At 40.4% G+C, this 23333-nt stretch overlaps 1 protein-coding gene across 1 annotated transcript in view; it reads left to right on the top strand.

The window, feature by feature from the left end:
• KCNK5 (potassium two pore domain channel subfamily K member 5) overlaps positions 1 to 16750 on the top strand; it is a 39340-nt gene extending 22590 nt beyond the window's left edge. Inside the window, exons 2-5 of the mRNA XM_009686760.2 lie at positions 7782 to 7893; positions 9315 to 9481; positions 10560 to 10728; positions 11520 to 16750. Of these exons, the coding sequence (XP_009685055.2) occupies positions 7782 to 7893; positions 9315 to 9481; positions 10560 to 10728; positions 11520 to 12340 (1269 nt within the window). The 3' untranslated portion in view covers positions 12341 to 16750. The remainder of the gene's footprint in view (positions 1 to 7781; positions 7894 to 9314; positions 9482 to 10559; positions 10729 to 11519) is intronic.
• The last annotated feature ends 6583 nt before the right edge of the window (positions 16751 to 23333 follow it).

Here is a 23333-nt window from a genome sequence, read left to right as displayed (position 1 = left end):
ACAGCAGCACTCTTAAAAATGACTTTAGAATAGCTGCCGTTAGTCCTACTTAGATCAAATAATTTAACCTGGTGTGTTCTGACTTGTCTTTCTGCAGTTCTGCTACCTTGAGTCTTTGGCTACCAAGGTAAGCGCATAGGAAGATTTTCTTAGCAGCAGCGGCAGCTGTCTTTGGAAGTGAAGGTTAGGGAGAGAAGCAAACTATTTTAGTCTCAAGCATATATAGGTTAATATGAAATTTTCAGAGAACTTAAACAGAAAATTTTCATGAATCATACCCATACACGTCTTCTATCCAGACAGGAAAAGTGACTGGAGGAGAAAAGTTTCTCTGAGTTTTACTCATTGGTAAGATCATTAGTTGCATATTTGGCTTCTCTTTCCTCCTGCTTACTCAAGCCCCATGCTGCCAAGATACTCCAGTGAGGAAAATATTTCCTGTGATGTGCAGTATCCTCTATTTAGTCAGGTCAAAAAAGGGAAAAGAGGCAAGTGGCTTTAAACTTTATTTTTAACAGCTACAAGTTAAAACAATAGATTATGGGATTTTATTATAAAAATATCTTTGCTTAAACACTTGAGCCACAAACTTCTACGATAGACAATTAGTGTCAGCTATCAGCCAGGACTAATATATTCCAAGCTTGTCCATGAAACTACTACTTTTGATCTAGCTATAAAGAAGGTACAAATTCAGGCTGTGTCTGTGGAACAGTTTCTGCTGCTGTCAATATGCCAGCAGATGTCCAAGTGCCATATGCCAACAGGGCAGGAAATGTCTGGCCATGGTGACTGTGTTGCTTGCCTGCATGATAAGTCTGAGAAACTTCTTCTAACGGTCTAGCTCTGACCACACAGGATTATTTTTGCTTGAGAAGGGATATGAACTAAGAGGTTGTCTTTTCTCTTTACTTGCATGTAATCCTGTGTCAGTGTTATCTAGGTCAGCAGAACTCCGTAATGTAGGTCTGGCCTGGGAGCCTTAACATATCTGAGTCCATTTTTTTTCTTATTGCAAAGATAAACATTAACAATTGAATATATTCTAATTGCATTTAAAATTGGATTATTGTAAACATTCAGTTGCTATTGTAACTGTACTATTGTAGCCAGATAAGCTGGGTAACTGCAAAAACCAAGGGGGACAAATAGAAGAGATGCAGTTGCGTTTTCTTTAAAGTAGTTTAGGTAGTCCAAAGGCTACCTCAACTACCTTTAGACTACCGTATTTGATTCGATAAGCCATGAAAAATGTCCATGCAAGTTCTTGCACCACTTGACCTGTTTTTCTCCAGATGACTGGAGGTGATCTCAACATATGTTGCATTCTGCTTTGTGCATGCTGAGAGTGAGTCACTCGTATTTTTGAGAATGCAAATATCTCTGTCTATGTTATATAGCAACTATGCTGTCTGAAGGATGGTGGCTGATGTCCTTCCAAGTTCTGGTTTGTTTGTTGGAGATAGCTTTGCCATGCCTATCCTCTCCTCTGCACTGCGCGTTTCAGGTTTCCTGGGCAAAGGCTTTTTATCTGAAGACTTCACCAGCACACAAGTACCAAAAGCAGAGCAATGATAAGGATTGTGTTTTGGGAGCCACAGGTAGACACTTCTGCCTATCCTTGGGGGGAGCTGTGACAACTGTGTATGTAGCTGTATCTCTGGCTCTGTATCTCCTTCCATGTCTGTTGACTTGGCCTCTCTTCTGCTAAAATGCCTTGTGGTGAAATCAAAAACAAGACTGCAGTGCTAGTGGCTTGTGGACCTTTTGTCTTCTGCTAGTTTATTCTATTGCTGCTGGATTCAGTTAAAGTAAAAACTGCTGAAAGATGAACAGCAGTGTAAAGTTTCATCTGATATTTATAAATGCAAACCCTATAACCCTGGACAGTTTTATTATGATTGGCTAAATTGTGCGTACTCGCGATTAGATAATTACTCCACAGTTTTCTAGTTTCTTCAAATTATATAAAAGATTTGGATGTCAGTGTGAAAAATGAGATCTCAGCTGGATAAAACCTTCAGTAAGGCCAGCAATGGAGAAAAGTATAAGTAGGCTATTGGGAGAAGCAAAAGTCTTTCTAGGGTGATCTGAATTTGTAAATGTCATCTATCAGCACAAAAAAAGACAAATTCTTGGTATGTAAGAAATGGAAGGTGGAACAGCAATGGACTATTCTGAAAGAGAATTTGAGGATTTTCTAAAAATCTTTAGATGCTTAACTTGCATCTTGGTGTTTCAGAGATTTCAGAGAAAGAAAAGAAAACAAAACCACACAGCTAGTTTAAGGAGGATTAGAACGCAGTCCCAAGATGCAATTGCTTACTCGAAACAGTACTACATTGGTTTCCATTTACAAAGTATGATGGATTAAATGAAGATTTATGCCTTGTGGGAAGGTCTCTAAAGTACCGGGTAGATTTGTAATTTTAAATGCTCCTCTGCACATTAACTATTTACAGCATAAGCATAAGATCTTGAGGAAGAAGTAAAGCCATTTCATGTTCCTTTGGAGTGAGAAATGTAGACAAAGCTCAGGAGTCCTGAAAGGATGCATCAGTTATTGCTTTAATCAGCAGACTCTGCTTTTGGATGCATCAGCCTTTTGCAGCTGCACTTTATATAGAGGATACTTGGAAATACTGTGTGGAGTGTAGAATTAAAGCCCATGGGTCTGATTTCAAGCTTAACAGTTAAATTCTCCTTTCTGATCAAAGAGAAACACTTGCATTTGCAAAAGATATTAACTAAGGGGTTGGGGTTCATGCCAGTGGGGGAACTTTAAAACTACAGCTAGACCAGGGAATGCTTTGAATTACAGAAGGGAGGCATTAGCCTCTTCAAACGGAGACCTAAGATTGGGTGGTACCTAAGAGTTATTTTTATACGTAATAGGGTGCCTGTGAGGAAGGATCTGTTGCTCTAGTTTACATAACCTGTTTGTTGTCCTGTATCTTTAGTTCATTTGACCATAAATACCTTGGAAGAAGGGCTCCTTTTTTTCTAATGCTTATTGCTGTCAGACCCAGCCAATCCTTACTAAAGTGTCTCAGATTTCATTCCAAATATGAAATTATTCCTATTTGATATACAAAACCTGGATCACAACTTTCTTGCAGCCCTTAACTCCGAGAATAATGTTACCATCCGTGTGTATATTCTTGCACTGGTACACAATCACTTTTGTGCCAAAGAGTACAGCAATAACTGCCATTACTTAGGGAAGTCTATTTCTGCTGTAAGAAAGGTAGTCTTATGGTCCATCATGTTCTTCTGTCTTATCAAGGCAAATAAGTCAAATGCATTCAAACTTCTTATCTTCAGATAATTCTGTGCTAGCTACAGCTGCTACAACTTGATTACAGCCATTATGAAACATACCTGCGTTTGGATAATGATGAATTAGTTCAAAAATCGGTGCAGGTGTCTAAACAAGGTAACAGTGTGTACAGTACCTTCTTTCAAACCTTTTTTGTTATATGTGAACATCTTTTCCTAAGTGTACCACTGTAAAAAGATTTCAAATTCACTTTTCCTCATGTGAATTTGCTTGCAAATAATGTTTTGCAATGACATTGTAAAGCTAATTTTTTAACAAAGGTGCACCTTTTTACTAGGTACTTTTTACTGAACAGAAGCTACTTTAAAAATATGCTTCCTAGAAAGAAGAAAATAAAGGCATGGCTCTCACTTGTTCATGCTTGCAAAGACAGAAGGTGGTTGTCTTCTACATTTTTTTTCCTCTAAAGGCTAAAAATCCAAAGTAAGATAGCATATTACACATACTCAGTTAATTGTCACTCCTAATCATATAGACAGAATTCCATTTGCTTGTTCCTTTAGTTTTATACCCTCATATCACTTTTACAGGGTTTAAATGTAATTCTATTGTGTCCTATTTTACCCTGTACTGGTATTTGTCAAATTTCAAACTTAACCATTCCTCCTGCTAATCTGAAGACAAGAACAGCTGAGATGGGTTTGCTGACTGTTGCAGGCTTTTAAGCCACCATTGAGACTTGCCCTGAGCAAATCTTGACTGAGCAAATCCTTATGGGCCAATAACCAGAAGAATCCTCTATGTTTTGTAATTCATAGCCATTTGAAGAAGTGTAGTGGTATGTGGCTTCCGAGTTTAGGAGGACCTTGCTGTTTTTCTGGGACTTCTCTTCCCCTTCTCCCGCTCTCTTTCTCTCTTTGTTCAGTTATATCCTTAATTGTATAGAGGATGCAAGTGTTATGTTCCCAAAAGCATCTCAAATCCTGTCTAAGATAACTCTCCTTTGCCCAAGACAATACATAATGGAGATGAACAACTAGTTTTTTCTGATCTCTCGTAAATCATAAAACCGATCATCAGAGAGTTAAGGAAAATGTCACTGGCACCAGGAAACAGGGCTGTACTGGAGCAGTGCTGTGGTTGATTTTTGGGGAAGTACCTTCAAGTGGAGCAAATGGTATGCTTGATTATATCAAAACGGCCTCTTTACCCCCTGCTTCCCCCCCCGCCCCAGTTTCTGTTTCTGTTAACGTAATCAGAAGGAGTATTATTTTTATGTGTACCTTAAATTTCCCTCTGCAATTGGAATATCTATTGACTTTCAGCAATAACTCCAGGGTCTAGAGACTTTATTTTCCTTGTTTCACTTGCCAAAGTGCAGAGTTGGTGGGGCAGGAGAGGAGGTTTGATCGCTGTGAGGCAGAAGTCATTTGAGCTAAAATAAAGTTTTTACTTTATCAATACAGACAGTCATGTGGTATAATCTAAAGCAATGTACGTATTCCAAGTTAGTTAACTATTTTCAGCTTGTTAATTTGGGCATACTTTAAAAGATGCGTTCAGAACAACTTCTTTCAGGATATTAAGAGCAGATACAAAATCTAACCTCTTCTCCGTCACCCCCAATAATCCCGGCCAAAGGCTTTTTAGAGCAAATTTTCTGTAGTTTGAGAAGTCTGACACAGCCAGACTGGGGCATTCTGTATCCTAGCGTATAAAAATAAAGGCATCTCTGACATTGCATAACTGATTTACCAAGCAAAAAAACATTTGCTGTTCAGTTGTATAGTGTCCGTTTGTTTGTTAAAGCCAAAAGATTTAATTATTTCAGTATGGTCAAAAGTTACTCTGCTTGGAAAGCAGCTATGTATTTCCCACTGCACCAAAGCTAACTAAGCTTGTTTTGTGACTCTTTGTTCTGGCTGGGCGCAGCAATCACATTCAGGCCTATTACAGGCATAAAATAACTTTAATGATAGGCTGAACATATAGATAATTATGCACTAATAGCAGATAACTGTGTGCTAATAGGGACAAGAAGAGGGTGGTGTAGCTTTGGCTAAAGAGTAGCTGTGATTCTGAATTTCAAGTGTTTATACAACTCTGGAAGAGCTAGCCATCCCTCTCCAATCCCAAAATGCTAACCGACTGGGTGTGAAGAGCAGCTGCATGCTACTCATTCCAGCTGCTTCTCTGCCCCTTGAGTCAGGGCCCCCTTCACACCTCCAGACCTCAACCACCGGCTCGTTTTAAAGTAATTGCCTCTGCGTGCTGGGGAACTGAGCTCATCCGCTCAAACTGAAGGTGGAGTCAGGCAATGAGATAATGGCCCAGTGACAGGGGAAACAGATACTTCAGTGCCTCTCTTATGAGTTCAGTTGCTCTGTGAGGAAGAGAAGAAATCCAAGTCAGCTTAAAGCATGAAAAGTAACTGGAGAGCTGGTGTTTCATATAACATTTCGTGCGGTTTTGCTGGGCAGCAGGAGAAGTCTAAATATCTTCTCATAGCGCATAAATCACAGATTGTATCTATCAGGTGCTTTGGATGTTCTTTGAGACTTTAGGAAATTCATTTGTAGACCGTAGCAGAAATGAATGAAGTGACTTTGATTGGTCTTTGCTCAGATGAACTATTGTCATCCAGTATAGCTATCTTAAATATTAACAGGCTCCTGTTTTGAAAGAGGGTGGCATTGTGTGTGTTTACCTGCTTGCTATCTGCCTGCTCGTTTCAGGGCTACTTCTGATTTCAACACTGCTTTCTTATGACAAATGACTGCCTTGGTGAGAACATTCTCTACATCTTTTTCTATCCAGACAGAGCCTTTAGGCTATGGAAAGTCACTGCATGCTGCTTTGTATGCGTGCTGAGCTTCCCAGGAGAAAGGTCTAGTTTTGTACCTTCAGTCACTCTCCGTGCTATTTGTTTTGTCTTCCATAATAGCTTCTGCATTGAAAGTGCATTTTTAATTAAATTGTTTGCATCTTGTATATGCACAATACACATTCTGAGGGCAATTTATTACAGTGGGAGGGTGGTGATACGTAATAAGTCTCAAGAATAATTAAAACCTGTGTTAACTTGCATATGTTTTTAATGGTGATTGATTGAACTTTATGTTGAGTCTCTGTTGGGTCCAAGATCAGATCTTAATCAAGTAGGATAGAAGAAAGGAGGGAGGGGATGAGGGAAGGAAGAGTCAGTTACAGGTTCCTGTATTAATTCTTACCAGTTTAAGATGAACCTTACCTGTTGTGTTAAAAGGTAAAAAGTGTAGGCATTTAGTCAACTCACTATTTGTGCTCAACGTTCTCTGAGGGGGAGGCATAGAAGGTTATGGGGTGAATCACCTTTCGAAGGTACCTGTCCCTCTTTGTATATGGATGTAGCTTTAGAGTTGTGTTTAGACCACCAGAGTTTACATTGAAGGGGAAAATGCAGCTGCAACTTGAGAAGGCTTTAACTGCAGTGTGATGTAGCAGAACAAAGATTTAAATAACTAGGCATTTCTAGGACAGTGTTGTAAACTGCTTTACTCTTTCACTTTAGGGAGGTAGAAATACATGTCAGAATCATAACATGCATGGTTTTACTTTGAAACGTTGAGGTTTGGCAAAATAGGCATTGAGTGGGTTATCATAGCAGTTTCTGTAGTCTAGTTTTTGAAAGCTGGAGCAGGCTGTGTCCAAGTCCCTTCCTATAAAAGGTGAAGATGGTTAATAATTCTTCAGCTCCTGAAGACCTGAACAGATGTCAAAAGATGGATTTGCTGAATCTGTGGAAACACCAAAAACTACACTTTTCCACCCCAGACATTGTAAACAAAAGCTTTACATTCATAATGACCTACTAGATTCAAATACAGGGGATGAGAAAGGGGCCCAATTCAAGGTCAGCGATTAGAGTCTTGTTGGATGGAAGCAGTTTAGTTAGCTTGGAAAAACATAGGTTGTCTTTCTTTGCTTAGAAGTAGTTTTATGCTGGCTTGCAGAGGATCTGATTTTGCCAGGAACAGCAGGTGAATTAACATTATTAGCACTAGCTTTGACAACGATTCTTTGATGTCCTGTTCATACCCGAGTCAAACTGAGGCACGTAAGTGTTTTGAAATGGGTTGTAATTCTGAAGAATGTCCCTGTCTAGTATTAACCGAATTTAGGAACTATACTGGAGATGAAATGCTAGCTGGGTCTGGCAGAGAGCGTTGGGTCTCTGGAAGAGATCCATTTGGGTAAAACTGGTGAATCAAGTAAGAGCTTATCTAATTAAAAATTGCTATTTAAATGTCACAGCACCTATGCTGCTACTTACTAGCTGAGGCAAATTTTTAATATTTCATAAAATTACTATCAGTGAATGTACAAGGCTAGCCTTCACAAAAAACCTGTGTGATTATTTTGCAAGTAGGAACAAGATGGGGAAAACCTGAGAGGGATGCGCGCATTTCTCTTTCAGGCTGCCAGGATTTTCCAAGAATGACTGTAAACTGTTTTCTTGCAGGTTGTGTCAAATGCTGCTGGACAAGGGGTTGCCATCACTGGGAACAACACTTTCAATAACTGGAATTGGCCTAACGCTGTGATCTTTGCTGCTACTGTAATCACTACAATCGGTAAGTATTTACTATATCAACTTTCCTAGCTGTAATTTTCCTTATGCACCAGTGGGTCTGTGCTCTTCCATTTCTGTGTCAAGGTATCTGCTGAATAGAATACCTGTCCTCACAGGCAGGTTCATAGAGGAAAAGCAGTTTTTTAGCACTCCGTTCATGGGTGTAAATACGGGAAATGCTGCCCTTTCTGATAAGTAACTAGTTCAAGATGCTGGTGTCTGGGATGATTGGTGTCATTCCAATTCCAATGAATCGTGCACTTAAATTTCCAGATCATAAAATTCCAGAACAAAACTATTACAAAATATTTCATTAAGATAATGCTTGAAGCATGTTTATATGAAGTTTTTACATGGCTGTCCTACTACTCACATGCATCCTCTTAAGCTACTGAATTAGCAGTGTTCTTGCCTTGCAGAACAGTCTAGACTTTTTTCCCCTCCATCCTTAAGAAAGCAAAGAACAGGTGTGCTCTTATAAATCTCACTGCTGATTAGTGCTTATAATACCCTCTGAACTGGAAGACTTCTTCCTCTTTTGACATACAGAAGAGCTCAAAAATCATCTGTGTTTTCCTTTTACAGAAAAATCTTTGCTATAAGATTTTGCTACACCTTGCTTACACCTATTATGTAAGAAACAGGAATGCAAATTAACTACAGAAAGTTCAAAGTATGCAGAAATGGAAGTCTTACTATTAAAGCATATGCAGCATCATGTTTTTCATATATTATTGGAAACTCGTAATACCCAGCTTATATTATAACTTGTGACAAAAAGTTGAAGAAATTGGGAACTGACTTAAATAAGAAAACCGTGGCAGAGGGTTAGAAAGTATAGTGATTTTAGAGACAGAGTCTGTAATGCCCTATTGGGTTCTGTGGCCAGCAAAAAGCTAAATTCAGTCAAAATACCTTGTTGTGTCATAACTCGCCTTCCGCTTCACCTACAAGCTCTCTCCATGGGAAGGCTCCAGGTCACGAGGTAAATGTGCATAATAGATCTTGCAAGTGGAAGCTAACTTTGGGGGCAATTTTGAGCTTTTACTCTGTAAAGTTGGTTCACGTTAAAACTCAAGCTTTTCACATTGCTGCTGGAGGGAAGGAAATCATGTCAAAGGCCTTGAGATGAGTTTTATTTATCTCATCTAATCAAGAAAAAGAGGCACGCAATCCAGGAAACACTCAAAATGCAACACTCCTCTCAGTCTGCATTAATACAATACACATTTACTGGAGTAGGGTTGAAAGGCATCCAGATTCCGAAGATCAGCAGCTGGAGTAGGCTAAAGCTCTTATGGATGGTGAAGTAAGGAGCATCTGATGTAGCAGAAGCCCACACAGTATTGTTTTCTATATAGGTAGAATTGCCTTGAATTCTCTGTAACAAGAACAGACCGTGTACATACTTACCTCTTTTAGGTTACGGAAATGTTTCTCCAAAGACACCCTCTGGGCGTCTCTTCTGCATATTTTATGGGCTCTTTGGAGTTCCTCTCTGTTTGACATGGATCAGTGCTCTGGGGAAGTTTTTTGGAGGACGTGCCAAGAGGCTGGGCCAGTTTCTGACAAAAAGAGGAGTAAGCCTGGTAAGGTCCTCTGCTTGTTTATCCTCCTGCTGTGTATTTTTGATGCATGAATTAAGCTTACACTTCTTCACTTACCTGCTAATCTTGGTAGTAAACAAACACATACACAAGTATGAATTTCCCAAATGATATTGCATAGGTGTAACTGACAGCAGGACTAGATGTTGTAGGTAAGTTCTGCCAGAAGTTTTAGCAAATTAAGGTCTTGAAGAAACCTTTGAATGATACTAAATATAAATATTGTAGCTTCTATGGAAACATACATTATTCCTATAGTAGAAGTTGTATGTTCAGTGTAGATGAGGCTCTAGTTTCACAAGCATTCCCTTCAAGCTTCTTTGGCATTGAAATAAGCTGTCCTGCTTTGTTCCCAACTGCTTTTATGCTAGTGTGAGCATTTCCTGCAATGTAGTGAACCAGATGAGAAATGATGTTTTGTTCTGTGTTACTGTGATTTTTTTTTTTCCTCCTGCTTCTTCTTGCCTGGTGAATTTATCTCCGTTCTAGTTCAGTGCACAGAGGTGCAGGCAATGCAGGGGGCAGAATGCCTGGAAGAGGGTGGGGTTGGTTTACGCTCTAATTTCACAAACAGAGCTGGCCTAAGTGTTAATGCAACAAAAATCTTCTTGGTTCAGCACCTGAGAAGGTACAGAAAATGATGGTGAAATGCACATGTGCATGCAAACTTGTGAAGTATGGTTGTGCAGAGATATAAGACAAGTGGTACAGGGGAGGGAAGACAAATAGAAGTGTCCTAACCCAGCTCCTGATCCTCTATACTCAAATGAATAAAATGAAAATCAGAGGTACTGACTGTGCTTTGTAAACCGGAGTGCTATATTTGTATACCGTGCCTATTTATAAAATATCAGGAACTCTAAAACTTTTAGACTGTGTGAAGCAGAACTATGAGGAAATGCCCTGAGAACAAAGAATCGTTTTTGAGTAAATAGTAGTAAGAGTAGTCCGTTCTGCATAAAGGAAAAACCTTTACTTCAGTGTTTACTTCAGTCAGTGACTTTTAGTTATGGCAAGTTAAGAGTTCTTTTCTTGAATTTTGCTTCTTCTTTCTTTACAGAGGAAAGCACAAATTACATGCACAGCTATTTTCATTGTTTGGGGTGTCTTGGTCCATCTGGTTATTCCTCCCTTTGTCTTTATGGTGACTGAAGGCTGGGATTACATTGAAGGTCTCTATTTCTCATTCATCACTATCACCACCATAGGATTTGGAGATTTTGTTGCTGGTTAGTAATTGCATTTTTTTGTATTGTTTCACTTTTAGCATAGTGAGGCAATTGTATTTTTAAACTCTTAATTCTCAAAGGTGCTTTCTAAGCTTTTGCAAAGCATTTAGCTTAATACAAGATTTGATAAAAGCTGAATCCTGCTCTGATGGATTGGATCTTGCTTTTTCTGGTTTTAGATACCTAAGCCCTTAGCCTTAGTCTGGAGCAGTTTTGGAGTTCATTACACTCTCAGGTGCATCAGGTCCCTATTTCCCTATTTCAGGCAAGGAGCTTTCCTATTCACCCTAATAGTTAAGCACCTTGGAATGGGATCCTGTATGCTGAGCAGGAAATATCAGTAATGGAGTGATGCTCTCTGTGCAGCTGGAACTAGCCAACAGGAAATGCTGAACATAGTGGTTCTCCCTCCTAATCGTATCTTTCTCTAAAATCTACTGCCTTGATCAGGACTTTGGAGGCTGAACCCTCTCTCAAGGGAGAGTAGTGGCAGGGGGGGTGCTTGTATTTTTTGAAGAGAACGAAGTTCACTTTTAGAGCTTACAAGGGGAGGTCAAATATGCTGCTATTTTATGTTGTAGACCAGAGGTTAGAACACATGCAGGCAAGTGAAAGACCTGCAACTGCTTCTGTCAGGAGGTTTCAGGTCCCCACTTATCACTTCTCAGAGCAGTGTCCAAACAATAAGGATCTGTTAGTGTGGGAGGGAATACTTCTCTGGGTGATAACTTTGAAGGCTTTTCAGCTGTAAGTACTCTTTCAGTAATGTTCCTGTTTCAAATTCTTTGTAGGTGTAAATCCAGATGCAAACTATCATGCCCTTTACAGATACTTTGTGGAGTTATGGATCTACCTAGGCCTGGCTTGGCTTTCACTCTTTGTCAACTGGAAGGTCAGTATGTTTGTGGAAGTGCACAAAGCAATCAAGAAACGGAGGAAAAAAAGAAAAGAATCATTTGACAACCATCCTCGATCTAAAAAACCCCTTCAAATGGGTACCTCAAAGGATGTGAACATTTTCAGCTTCCTTTCGAAGAAGGAAGAGACCTACAATGATCTTATTAAGCAGATTGGAAAGAAGGCCCTGAAGACTAATAATGACAAAATGATTAAAGTAGAGAATGCCAAGCAAAATATGCAGAATGCCAGTAAAGATGCTCAGGTGACTTACACAAAGACCAAGTCATTTGAGTATGATGAGGCTTCCCTAGACATTCAGAATGGTCATGTGCTGAGACACCTGCATGATAAACGTGTTGGAGACAGCCCTCTAGAAGGAACAATGTTTGTAAACCAGCTAGACAGGATCAGTGAAGAAGAAGGGGAAGTGTGGGACTCGAGAGACTATCGACCCCTAATCTTTGAGAACGCCAACATAACATTTGTAAATGAAGATGATGATGAAGAGGAGGATCTCACAGATGATGAGGAAACTTCAAAATCCTCCATGGATGATAATCTCGTAGAAGAACCTGAAACTGCAAAAAAACTGGTAAAATTCCCATCCTCTGATGAATCTACCTTTACCAACAATGAGCTGGAACTTTCTGTGCCTTATGAACAACTGATGAATGAATATAATACAGTAAGCAATGTGAAGGCTGCAACGTGAAGCACATTTGACAATGGTTTTCTAAAAGTGGCCAGTGCATATCGAACAAATAAATGGAGCAAGGAGAAGAGCGTGTCTTTGCAGTTTCTTCTATCTCTGAAAACAAAAGCAAGCCCCAAACTAATAAACTCCAGTGTCTTTTTGCCATCCTAAGTTGGTTTCTGAGCCCATCAGCTTTGCTTTTCTGTTTTTTAAGAAAACTTGTAAAATAACAGTTGATTTTGGAGTTCTACTCCTTCTTGGGATTTTATAGTTCTTGAACAAACTAGAAAAGAAAAGACTAGTTATTACACTGGACCTGCTCTGTATTTGTGCATTTCATGGAGAAATTAGTTTGGGAGTGAAACTATACTATTGCAGACAGACCGTTTTGGGCATCAGATGTATCCGGTTACTCCACTAGCCTTTCACCTCTGAAAACCTGGATTGAATCCTGCTTTGATCGCAGATGGAAAAAAAGGAGTGTGAGGTTTTTTAGCTGTCCATTGTTAAGTTGCTACCACAAAAAATGGTATAACTTATTCTTAATGAGAAACTTCAGATCTGTATGTCCTGGTATTCCATCTTAGCTGAGGTGCATTGGCAAACTGGAGAAGAAGCTTCTGGAATATCTGCCTGGAATACATTAGTGCTGGTCAAAAGACAGTGAATAGTATTTTTGTGAATAAAATATTAAAATTAAAAATTCCAAAGGAATGGATTGAGAAGGAGCCCTCTAACAAAGAACAACTCATCGGGGATGAAGCTCACCTGTCGGGCTGCTAAACTGCACATCAGCCCCAGAACTGTTAAAGATAAGGTGACTGGAAGAACTGTTGATCAAAGCATATATGAGCACAAGCAGGATGCAACTTTTTTTTTTTTTTTTTAAATGGTGAACGTGTCCTTCCACTGTCCATTTCCTAGAGGAAATACTTGAATGAACCTTATACAGTATCTATGTACAGGTGAAGTTTTAGTGACTCTGTTCTTCTGAGAAAAGTCGCCTTTGGAGTAGCAGATACTCTCCAAATGCCCTGATGCCTGTCAGAAGGGACCTTTAGTGCTGCTGCTTTGTGCAGTGTGTTTGTCAGTATTGTTGTTTGCTGTTTCTCCCTGCCTTGGTACTTCAGACTAGACTTGAATGAGATGATTTTTGAAACAGTTTGTTATACTTTGCATTTTTGTTTTGTTTTGTTTTTTTTTAAGCCTGACCTGTATGGGTACACAATGGTTATTCTATCCCACTTTCAAGAATGCTGGGTAATGTCAGATCTGGTGTAAAACTGAGCTGTGATTGCATGACTTAAGACTGTAAGACACTTTTTCTTTTTTTTAAGCGGACTTCAGCTATGAGCTCCAGAAAGTATTATCACTTGACTTGGAGATGGGCTTCTCATTGATATAAGGAAGTATATCATTTAATAATATTTAAGCCCAAATCATTTTGGCTACAAAAAAAATTATAGCATGATTTTTATTTTTCTTCCTTTTTTCCTTGTCTATGCATTAATCCTGATAGCTCTTTCAAGTGAGGCTCTTGATCACATGCTGGCAAAAGGTACTGATTTCAGTTGTATCAAATATTCTTGGAACAGAAAATTGCCAAGACCTTTGAACTTTAATATGACAAGTTCTGTTGTTTTGTTTAGTTTTACATTACTTAAGTCATTCCAGTATGCCCAGTATGCCACTGAACAGTTAAAGTTGTCTCATTCTCATTTTCAGTGTAATGCTGGCTGACTCATTAACTTTATAAGAAGGGTTTATGGAATCTTGCAATGCTAATCTTGAATTACTAAATTTTCTAATAACTGCAAATACTGACTGCTGCTTGAATTGCTGGCCTCTCCTTCCATAAGAGGAAGAGGACACATTGGAACCCAGCTCTCTGGCTGGATATCCTGTTGACAAGAAATTTTGAAGTCATCTACTGTGAAACAAGGGGATGTCTTTATTAATTTCTTTTTAGAAGCTTCCACGTGTATGAGATTTTCAAATGAAAAGTTAACACAAGGCCAGGGCCAACTCTGTTACGCTGACAAAAATGTGGAATCAACATCATTGGATTCAGTAGTTAATTCATATTTGATGACAATATTGCTGAAGGGAGGTTCTAATTTGAAGTCCAATTGCATTACATTACTGCCATTTGGAGTGGGAGCGGCTGGATCAGTTTGAGTTCCAGCAGACAGAAGAAAGAGAGGCCTATTGAGAAGGTTTTTTCCCCACCGCTATTTTAAAAGGACTCCAAGCCCTTCAACTGTTTTGAATTAAGGGCTTTGTGTACGAAGGGTCAAGGCTGATAACTGTACCTTACAGCCATAAGAACTGGTAGGTAAGACAGCATACGTGACATAAAGGATGCTTATGTAGCGAGTCTAGCCCTCTCGTTTTAAAAAAATGCATATTAGCTTACAAGAAAATGAAAAAGCACTCCATACAGCTTTTCTTATCCTCCAACTTGTCTTCCATTATTGATACAAAGATCAAAGTTTTAGCAACAGTTAGTAAGCTACGGGACAGTGAAGGGAGAAGAGGCTTGCCAGGTGGAAAAGCATAGCCAAAGTGCAAGCGTCATTTAGAAAAAAAAAAAACAAAAACTCTTGAATACAGAAATAATACAACCCAGACACTTGGCTGGGCTTCTGTGATTGGGAAGGGATGTTTCACACTGGAACCTAGACTCTCTATTAGTGGAGTGCACTTGTATGGCAGAGCTGAGGACGGATGGGATCTGTTTCATATTATCAAGTTAGATGTGGCTCTTTGGCCTTTCGCAGTGCAGTCAGCATAGACTGTAAGTCTGCATAACAAGCATCATGGGATTTAAAGCAATGGTTTAAATTTATTAAAACAAAGTACAAAATTCCCACTTTTGGGAAACATGATAACACCTCACAAACTGTTTTCAAGACATCCCCACCATGTGCCTTAATGCAATTTTAATGCTGGGGAAAAAGTTCACCTCTTTGCACAGGGGCCAGCACAAGCGGTAAGTTCAAGTTAAGCCGTACTTGCTCTCTGTGTTTTGGAGGAGTTTAGTTGGCATACAGCTTTCATACTGGCTCTCTTCAAAAAGTTGAACCATTTCCCAGTGTTTTTAAAATTACGGTGCCATCTCAGAACTGCTGAAGTGCTAAGCAAGACAGCTTTTTGCCTGCTTGTCTTCCATATCTTGAGAAAAGCAGCTGCCTGGGGAACCTAAATTAATGTTATCTTTCTGCCTTTAGATTTACATGTAGTGAGTTAGAAGGGTGTCCAGTCTGGATTTTGAGCTATTCAGCCTTAAAAGCACCTCTGGTTAATTTTGGGGAATTCCCCAATGCTATTTGGTAAGGTCATATAATTATTTCAGTTATTTGGCCAGTCTGGAAACATTTTATTTGGATGCTATTTAAGATTGCATTTGGCTAAATAGCAATGTTAGTAACTTTTAATTCTATGTAATTAATTTTTACAGGTGAAACAGATCTCTTGCTGGGGAGAGAGGAAAGGGGAGAAAGAGGAGGTTTTTTTTTTTTTTTTCTGTTAAAGCAAGCTTATAAGGATTTGTGAAGAACGGATGGAAAAGAAGTGAAAATTCTTCTTGCTGGCTATTATATGCAAATAAATTGATTTCCAGTCACTTCGAGGCCATTATGTTAAGTACACTTGTGTAATATTATCTTAATTTTGCCAAGATGAGCCAACAATTCAAAAAAAAAATTTTTTTTTAAGTCTGTTCCTGCAAAGGCCCTTTTACAATTAAAAGGTATAGATTAGGTGACCCTGTTCTTCATGACATCATTGTGACACTTCTTGCTTTTGTGTCTTGTGCCATTGAAACCTGTTTTAAGGTAACCAGAAGAGCGTCAGTAGCAGATACTTATCTCATGGCAGGCAGTGTAACACATCTGATACACTGGTACGAAATCACTGAGGAAATACAAGAAGTGTTGTTTTAATTTTTTCTCCGCTAACGATTTGTGAATCTGTTGCTGGCAATGGATGTCACAAAACATGCAGAAATAAAATGATAGACTGATAACAGGTCCAGAGTGACACAGTTGTGTATGTTGAGATATGTTTCTCCAGTTGATCTGTGAGAGTACAGGTAAAGACAGACAAGCCTTGCTGATAAGGAGAGCAAAAAGCAATATGCAAGTCTGTTGACCTAAACAGAAACGTAAGAACTCTGTTGTAGACTTGTAACTTTTGTGCCTCGTGGACTTCGTTCCACTTGTGATATATTTACCTTTTAAAAACTTTGCTTGTCTTTCATATGACTTTTGAAGTTTCTACAGCCTTGACTATATCACTCCATAATATGCCTGTCTGTCTGTTCTTTGTTGCTGATTGTCACTGGAATCACACTGTATGTAAATATTTGCTAAGTCTTTGTAAAATGTAATTTATTTTAATATTTTGCAATAAAAAAATTACAGTTTATCCTCTCTGTCACAAGGAGGTTTGAAATCAATAAATGAAATTTATTTTTACAGCTCCCTGCACTTGTAATGTACCTCACAGATGAGACTTACCCTATTTCAAAGAGCTTGAAGGTAAGGAGCTGATAAAGCAAGTTGTTTTATGCAAGCATATGGCCGCACTTATATGGAATATTGGTGATTTCAGTTCGGTAGCATCTGGTCTTCAATTGGATACAGCGTAGTGAAGTATTATACAACAAGATTAGGGACAGCTGTTGAAAGAGGAACAAAGGTTTATTCTAGGGATTGTGTTTTTTGGTGGGGAGGGCTTAAAAGAGAATGCACTGAGACAGGAAGTGTTAGAATTGATTAGTACTACAATAAAATAAAATGTGCTTTTATGGCTGCTGTCTGAATGCCAGAGAGACTCAAATAGCTGAGCGGCTATTAATGAATTTTTCGTAAGACTTTTAGCAACAGTGTAACTACATCAGGTGGTCCAGCAGTATTTACAGTCTTTTTCATCTCCAACAGTTTCCCTAAAATACCGTCCAAAATAGGTAACTGCTTGCCTTAATGAGTAGCAAAATGTATTTCAGTGATACCCATGATAGACATCTGTAGAAGTGAGGACAGCCTCATTCTGAGGGAGAAGGGGCTGAACCTTTGCTTTTTGGCAACCAGGTGAGGTTACTGTGGTGTGAGCTAGGAAAGTAGTGAGATGCACAGGCACAAGACAGAGAAGGATACTATCATGATTTAAGTAAAGTTAATGTAGCCAATGCCTACATTAACGCTCAGCCCCACAAGAATTCATCCTAACAGAAGAGAAGGAGGAAGAGGTGCCTGACTGGTGACTGATGCCAAAACTAGCCCAAGGAGAGGGAGGTGGGGTTCCCTGACGGAGCTGAGGGCAGGACATAATGCTGAGTCTGGTAAGCACCTGATAACACTTATATCGGCTCCCAGCAGCTTAGAGCCCACAGACTCCTGTTCACCTATTGCCCTCAGTATTTCAGGAGAGACTCAGTAATTTTGAGGGGGAGGGTGGCAAGAAGTAGAAAAACAAGATAAACCTGTATCTGTTAAGCATCTGTTCCTATGGTCCATGCCTGGCTGTGTGTTCCCCTCTGAACACAATAGCCTAAAAGATAAAATCGCAGACCAGGCAACACTTGCAAAAGCTGAAATCTTCTCACTGAACGCTTGTTGTAGCTCAAGGTGCAAAGTGATACTAGCAACCTGCAGCTGATGGAAATGTAGAACTCAAACTTCTAATTCTGGTAGATGAAAATGGTGAAATAGGAGGCTAAAGATGGTTTTAGACAGAAAAATGCTTCTTGAGTCTCTTCAATGCAGTTTCCTGTAATAAGACTTCTATCCTGAAGACTCTGTAAAACATCTTAACCCTTATGCAAGGATCTGCCAGTGGGGTGCAGGACTTTGCTCTATGGTTGGAACAGGAAGGGGTTTTTTTTGTTGTATTAAATTCATAGCTTATACATTATGCCTTTCAACAAAGTGTTTTTACCTTTTGGCCTCAACTTCCCATTCATAAGATATGTAATACTGTAATATTAAGGAATAAAAAGTTGGGCTGAATACAGTGTTCGTTAGATGTTGGCCTCTTTTGGCTCTGAAAAACACACAGGGAGCTCCTGCACTGCCTACAGACTATGGGCCTCCTTATCCACATTCCGTGCTTGGCTTCATAGCACTGTTGCAGGCTGCGGTTTTCTTCTGACTCCACGCCTGAAGAACAGGAGGGAGCAGTGGGTGGAAGCAAACCCAGCCCTGCCCATAGTGCACACAGCCACAGCCTGCCTGGGGCTGCACATCTGCCCCCGGGGCAGTCCCAGCTCTCGCACACTGCATGGCCCCATGCCCTTCCCAGCTCACCGTGTGCTGTTCGCTGCCCCGAATCCCAGCCAGGAGAGCTGGATGGGAAGGTAGCAGCAGCATAAACTTTCCACTCTGCTCTTTCTTTTTCCGCACCCTGGGAAGGGAGAGCCCTATTACGTGTTCTCCCTTCCCAGGGTGAGGAGAAAGAAAAAGTGGAGACAATGGGAGGAAAAGAGGCTGCTGCAGGCCGAGATGCTCAGCCGCAGCTTCTGGTGGGGCCGATGTCCCCACGCTTCCCACCGGACTGGCCCCAAAGCCGGCAGAGCAGGGGGCTTGCCCTCGGTGCCAGGGCTGGGACCACGCAGGTGGGTGGGAGGATTCACACCTTGCCGCGGCACGGCTAGCCAGCGCTCGGCCTTGCCTTTTCCTGGCAGGCCTTTGCAGTGCTTACCTCGCTCTCAGATGTGTTTGGCATCTATAGGTCTTACACATCTTGGGGTACTTAAAGAGCTCTCTTAGCAATTACTTTTCACTTTCATGTTGGCAGGTTCCTTCTTTCATGAGGCAGCTAAGGCTGTTTCTGCTGACTCACACGCAGGTACAGTCCCAGGAGAAAGGGCTGTGCTCCTGCGCTGCCAGTGACCGCCCTTTCCTTGAGTTCTGCCCTAGCTCCTAAGGAAATCCAACTGGTGGTTTCTCTGAAGGAAGGATGGAGGGGTTTTTTTTTTGATGATGTTTCATGGGAACACAGACAGGTGTAATAAACAGGTGTTTTATGTCATGGAATGAAAAAAAATTCATGCTGTGATTATCTTGTCTTATGCAGCCGTCCTAACGTAGTGAGCAGGACTGGGAATCGCGTGAGCATAGAGGTCCAAAAAGAAATGCATACAAAGACTGGGCTTACTGCCCAAAGAAATTTGCGATTTCAAATGAGAGGGGATAATCTGAAAAAGGAAAGTCGAGGTGGCATGGGAGGCTAGAGCCATTATCCCACAAAAAAGTGTCTTTGAAAGGCAGATAACATATTCCAGTTAGAGGGCTTCTCTGATGTCCAAGTTTCCAGATAGAGATTGTGGCCAGAATTGCTGCTGGAAAAACAACCAGTTTTGATATGTGAGAAATATTCTGATGGGAATATTTAAAGAAAGACTTTGAATTTGCAAGTTGAACTGAAACAACTGCAAATAAAACAATTTATGTTTTCTAGTTTTAGCATTTCTTTTTTTTAAGGGGTACCAGAAGTTACCTCCCTACTCTCTCTCCTTGCTGCTCATAACAGACTAGAAGAAACACTGAAAAGAAAAGATCCTGTTCAAGGCCTGTCAACGGCTTTGCACCTTCTGTGGACTTACAGCTTAGGGCAGTTGTTGATCACGTTTTTGTTTATCTAGTTAAGTTTCTGGGTGTATGAGGAAGTATCATAATTAATTCCTAATGCCATTAAGATCAGAGACAAAATTCCTTTTGTGAGCTTATTTGTGGGTTGGGCCCTGCTTACACTGATCAACATAAGCCGGGTGCAGAGAAGCAATCGTTCTTCCACACTCCTAGCTGCTGGGCACAGCTGAAAAATATATGTGTCCCTAAATGTGAAATAAATCTATATTCAGCTTGAAATAGAAGTCATAAGCCTCTGAAGCTAGAGGATAAGCCTATATTCATAAAGCTGTGTTGTCCTTCTCCAGCAACCTTCATATTTGCTGCTTATCTGTTGTATATTGGCAGTTAGTGGAAAGTAAAGGAACAAATCAAGACTTGAGGCACAGGCAAACTCTTATGATATTTTCTATTCCTCTCAGCCTGGGACTTTTGCCAGCTCCATCTCTGGCACGGCTGGAAAGGAAGGAAAAATAGTCAGCTAATTGGTCTGTTTTTTAATTGCTGTTTGGAATGGGAAGTGAATATACAAGCAGGAGTAAGCAGTACGCCTTGGACATTTGAGGCAGGACGCTGCCCTCTTTGGCTGGTTTTGTGGCTGTCAGTTTTTAATAAATGATAGAAAATCAGTGGCTTAACTCAAAGTGAGAAAGGCTTATAAGGAGGACTTTTGTATAAGGAAGAAGCTGCAGACTGTAAGATTCTTTCTCCTCTGTGCTGTTTCTTAAGAAAGTGCAAGTTCCTGTGTCTTTAATTTTAAAATAACAAACTAGACTCTGAGATGTATGATAGGAAACAGCTAAAGGCAAGAAGATAAAGTGAACACCTATATTTACACTTTAAAGTTCTCTGTAGTTTCATGGTGCAAGCTCTTCATCCTTTACAACAGCTTAAACTGAGGAGAGAGCCTGACATCTAGTACCACTCTGATAACCCCACCACATGTTATGCAAGCAAAATTAAAGGAGGTGGTGGTGGTGTGGTTCTTGCTGAATTGAGAATCCTTTTTTTTTTTTTTTTTAGAGTGAGAGACACAGTTTGCATCAAGTACAGGAAAAAATCAGAAACCTAAAAATATGGTAGCTGAGGGATCCAATATCTGTGCAGAAGTTTGATCTAAAATACCAGGATATAAGTTTTCTGATAGATGATTTATAGCTGTTTTCTGAAGATGTTATCTGGCCAAATGACATTGACTTTCTGAGGGAATTTAATTCTGCGATGTTTATCAGTAACTAAAAAATATATAGTTATGGGGGCATGAACAGTTGAAAGCTGCAAAAGCTGCAGGAAAGAATTGGCAGCCTGTTAAAATATGTAGGCTTGAGAGAGACTTTTTCTTTCAGAGTATGCAACAAAAATAAAAAACAAGGTGGAAATGGATTGAAGCTCAAACTGGCTTTTATTTATAAGCTTCTGACCCCATATGTTACTGTGCCTTCAAATGCTATGTGATTTTGGAAATGCTTGGGATAAACTTAGCTTCCTCTGGCACAGAGAGGGAGGAAAGGCTTTGGGGTTATCACAGTTTATTTACTGTAAAATGGCCATTCTTTAAAACAACAACAACAAGATTCAGGATGAGGAGAGCAGTGACTGATTTCAAACACTATTCTACTCAGACCTACTCAGTAATCACCCAACTCATTTTTTATGGAAGGCTACAACTTCTACCCCTTTTGGCTGGCTCTTCTGGCTCCCATCGCTTTTCTCCTTGCTTATATGTCACAATTTTCCCTTTCCTCTGCTGTGCTGCGTCTGTCCTGTAACTATTCCTGTGGCCCCCTAGGAATGTCACAGCTGCCAGCAGGCAGGACACAACTGCCAGTTGGCATTCTGAGCGCGCAAACACAGGACACGTTTTGCTTCTCCTGCTCAGCAGAGCTGCCCCAGTCCATACTGCCTCAGTTGAAGGAGGCAGTTAGCGACCGAGAAGCCACGGGGTACCTAGCTGAGTGGTCATGGCCTGGTTCAAGGTGGACGTTCATGTTTTTGCACATTTTCAGCCGCAAGCGTTTAATATTTGCTATGGATTTGATCTTCCAGTGACGTGGTTCAACAAGAGAAAGGACAGAGCTTTGCTACAGGGCCCCCAACAGGCCATGGTATGAACTAGGGAAGCCTGTCTACAACCTTGTAGGGACTTGTAATGATACTGGAATTCAAAATAGTCTTTGAAAACGGTTGTGCCTACTGTAAGTTGTTGTAGTTACTTGGCTCTCTGTTCTCTGGAGCTCTCTGGAACACCTTCAAAGCCTTAGAGACACTATACTTTGTTGCTATGTGTTCAGATTGCTTGACACGACTGCATTTGTAGTGTAGATGTGACCCAAAACTATGTTCCAGTAGCACCAAGTAAGCAGCAAAGTTATCACCTGTTCAAATAAACCTTTGGCTCCTAATCAGCAATTCAACAGAATAAAAGAAGTTGAATAGAACAAAATATGTTTGATTATTTACTAAAGACATAATGGCCTAGAGACTGAAAACAAAGAGTGAGACTGAGAGCCAGATGGCAACCGATATAATCCAGACAGCCTACGCGTTGAGTCTTCAGGCTACAGAAAACTCCCACAGTACAATTTTTTTAAACATCAGAGAAATCCATACATGCTACTTTCCCAATTGCATTTATTCCCAACAAATATCAAAGTGATTGTGACTGCAGAAATATTGTAGATTGATGTTAGGAACAGCTTGTGTATTTCATAGCACATAAATGAAGCTGACACAGGACCTGAGCAGGGAGGGCAGGAGTGGGGGCTTGCCCTCGCACCACCATCTGCACAGGACCCCTCCTCACTAAACTTGTCACCTGTGTTGCTGAGGAGTCTACTGAAAGCTAGTAACATATGAAAGCATGGGCTCGTAGCATGGCTGTAGCTGGTATCTCGTATCATAGTTTAGAGTGTGTTATGGTGCCAGGGAGCATAAGGGGCATATTCCAAATGGGGCCGATACACTGACTACAAACCCTGAGGAACAGGGCCAAAATAGTCAGGGCGCTGGGCTGCAGGAAGAGGTGTTGAAGGTATTTGCACAGTTCACATACTTCCTGCCTGGCTAGCCGTGAACTGAGGGAGAGGCATCATCTTTTAGCATTGGGGACACATAGCATCATCAGTCATTTGTATTTATACACAAAAACCTAACCCGGGGACCTAGAAGCAGGGCTTCATGGAGACAATCATCATGGAGGGAGGGGGACTGTGAGGTGACCCCACTATCCCCCTCCCTCCAGAGCTGCCTATGGGCATCTGTGGCCTGTAGGTACTCTACACATGGGGTACTTGAAGAAGCCTTGTTAAGTGCAGTCAAAGAAGGTTGTTTTTCATCTTAGCTTCTTTTACGTGACTACCAGACCTAGCTGGTTGTCCTGC

Source organism: Struthio camelus, chromosome 3, assembly GCF_040807025.1.
Source record: "Struthio camelus isolate bStrCam1 chromosome 3, bStrCam1.hap1, whole genome shotgun sequence".
NCBI classification, from domain to species: domain Eukaryota; kingdom Metazoa; phylum Chordata; class Aves; order Struthioniformes; family Struthionidae; genus Struthio; species Struthio camelus.
The sequence above is the reverse complement of the archived record's forward strand: the minus strand, read 5'-3'. Positions and strand labels throughout refer to the sequence as shown.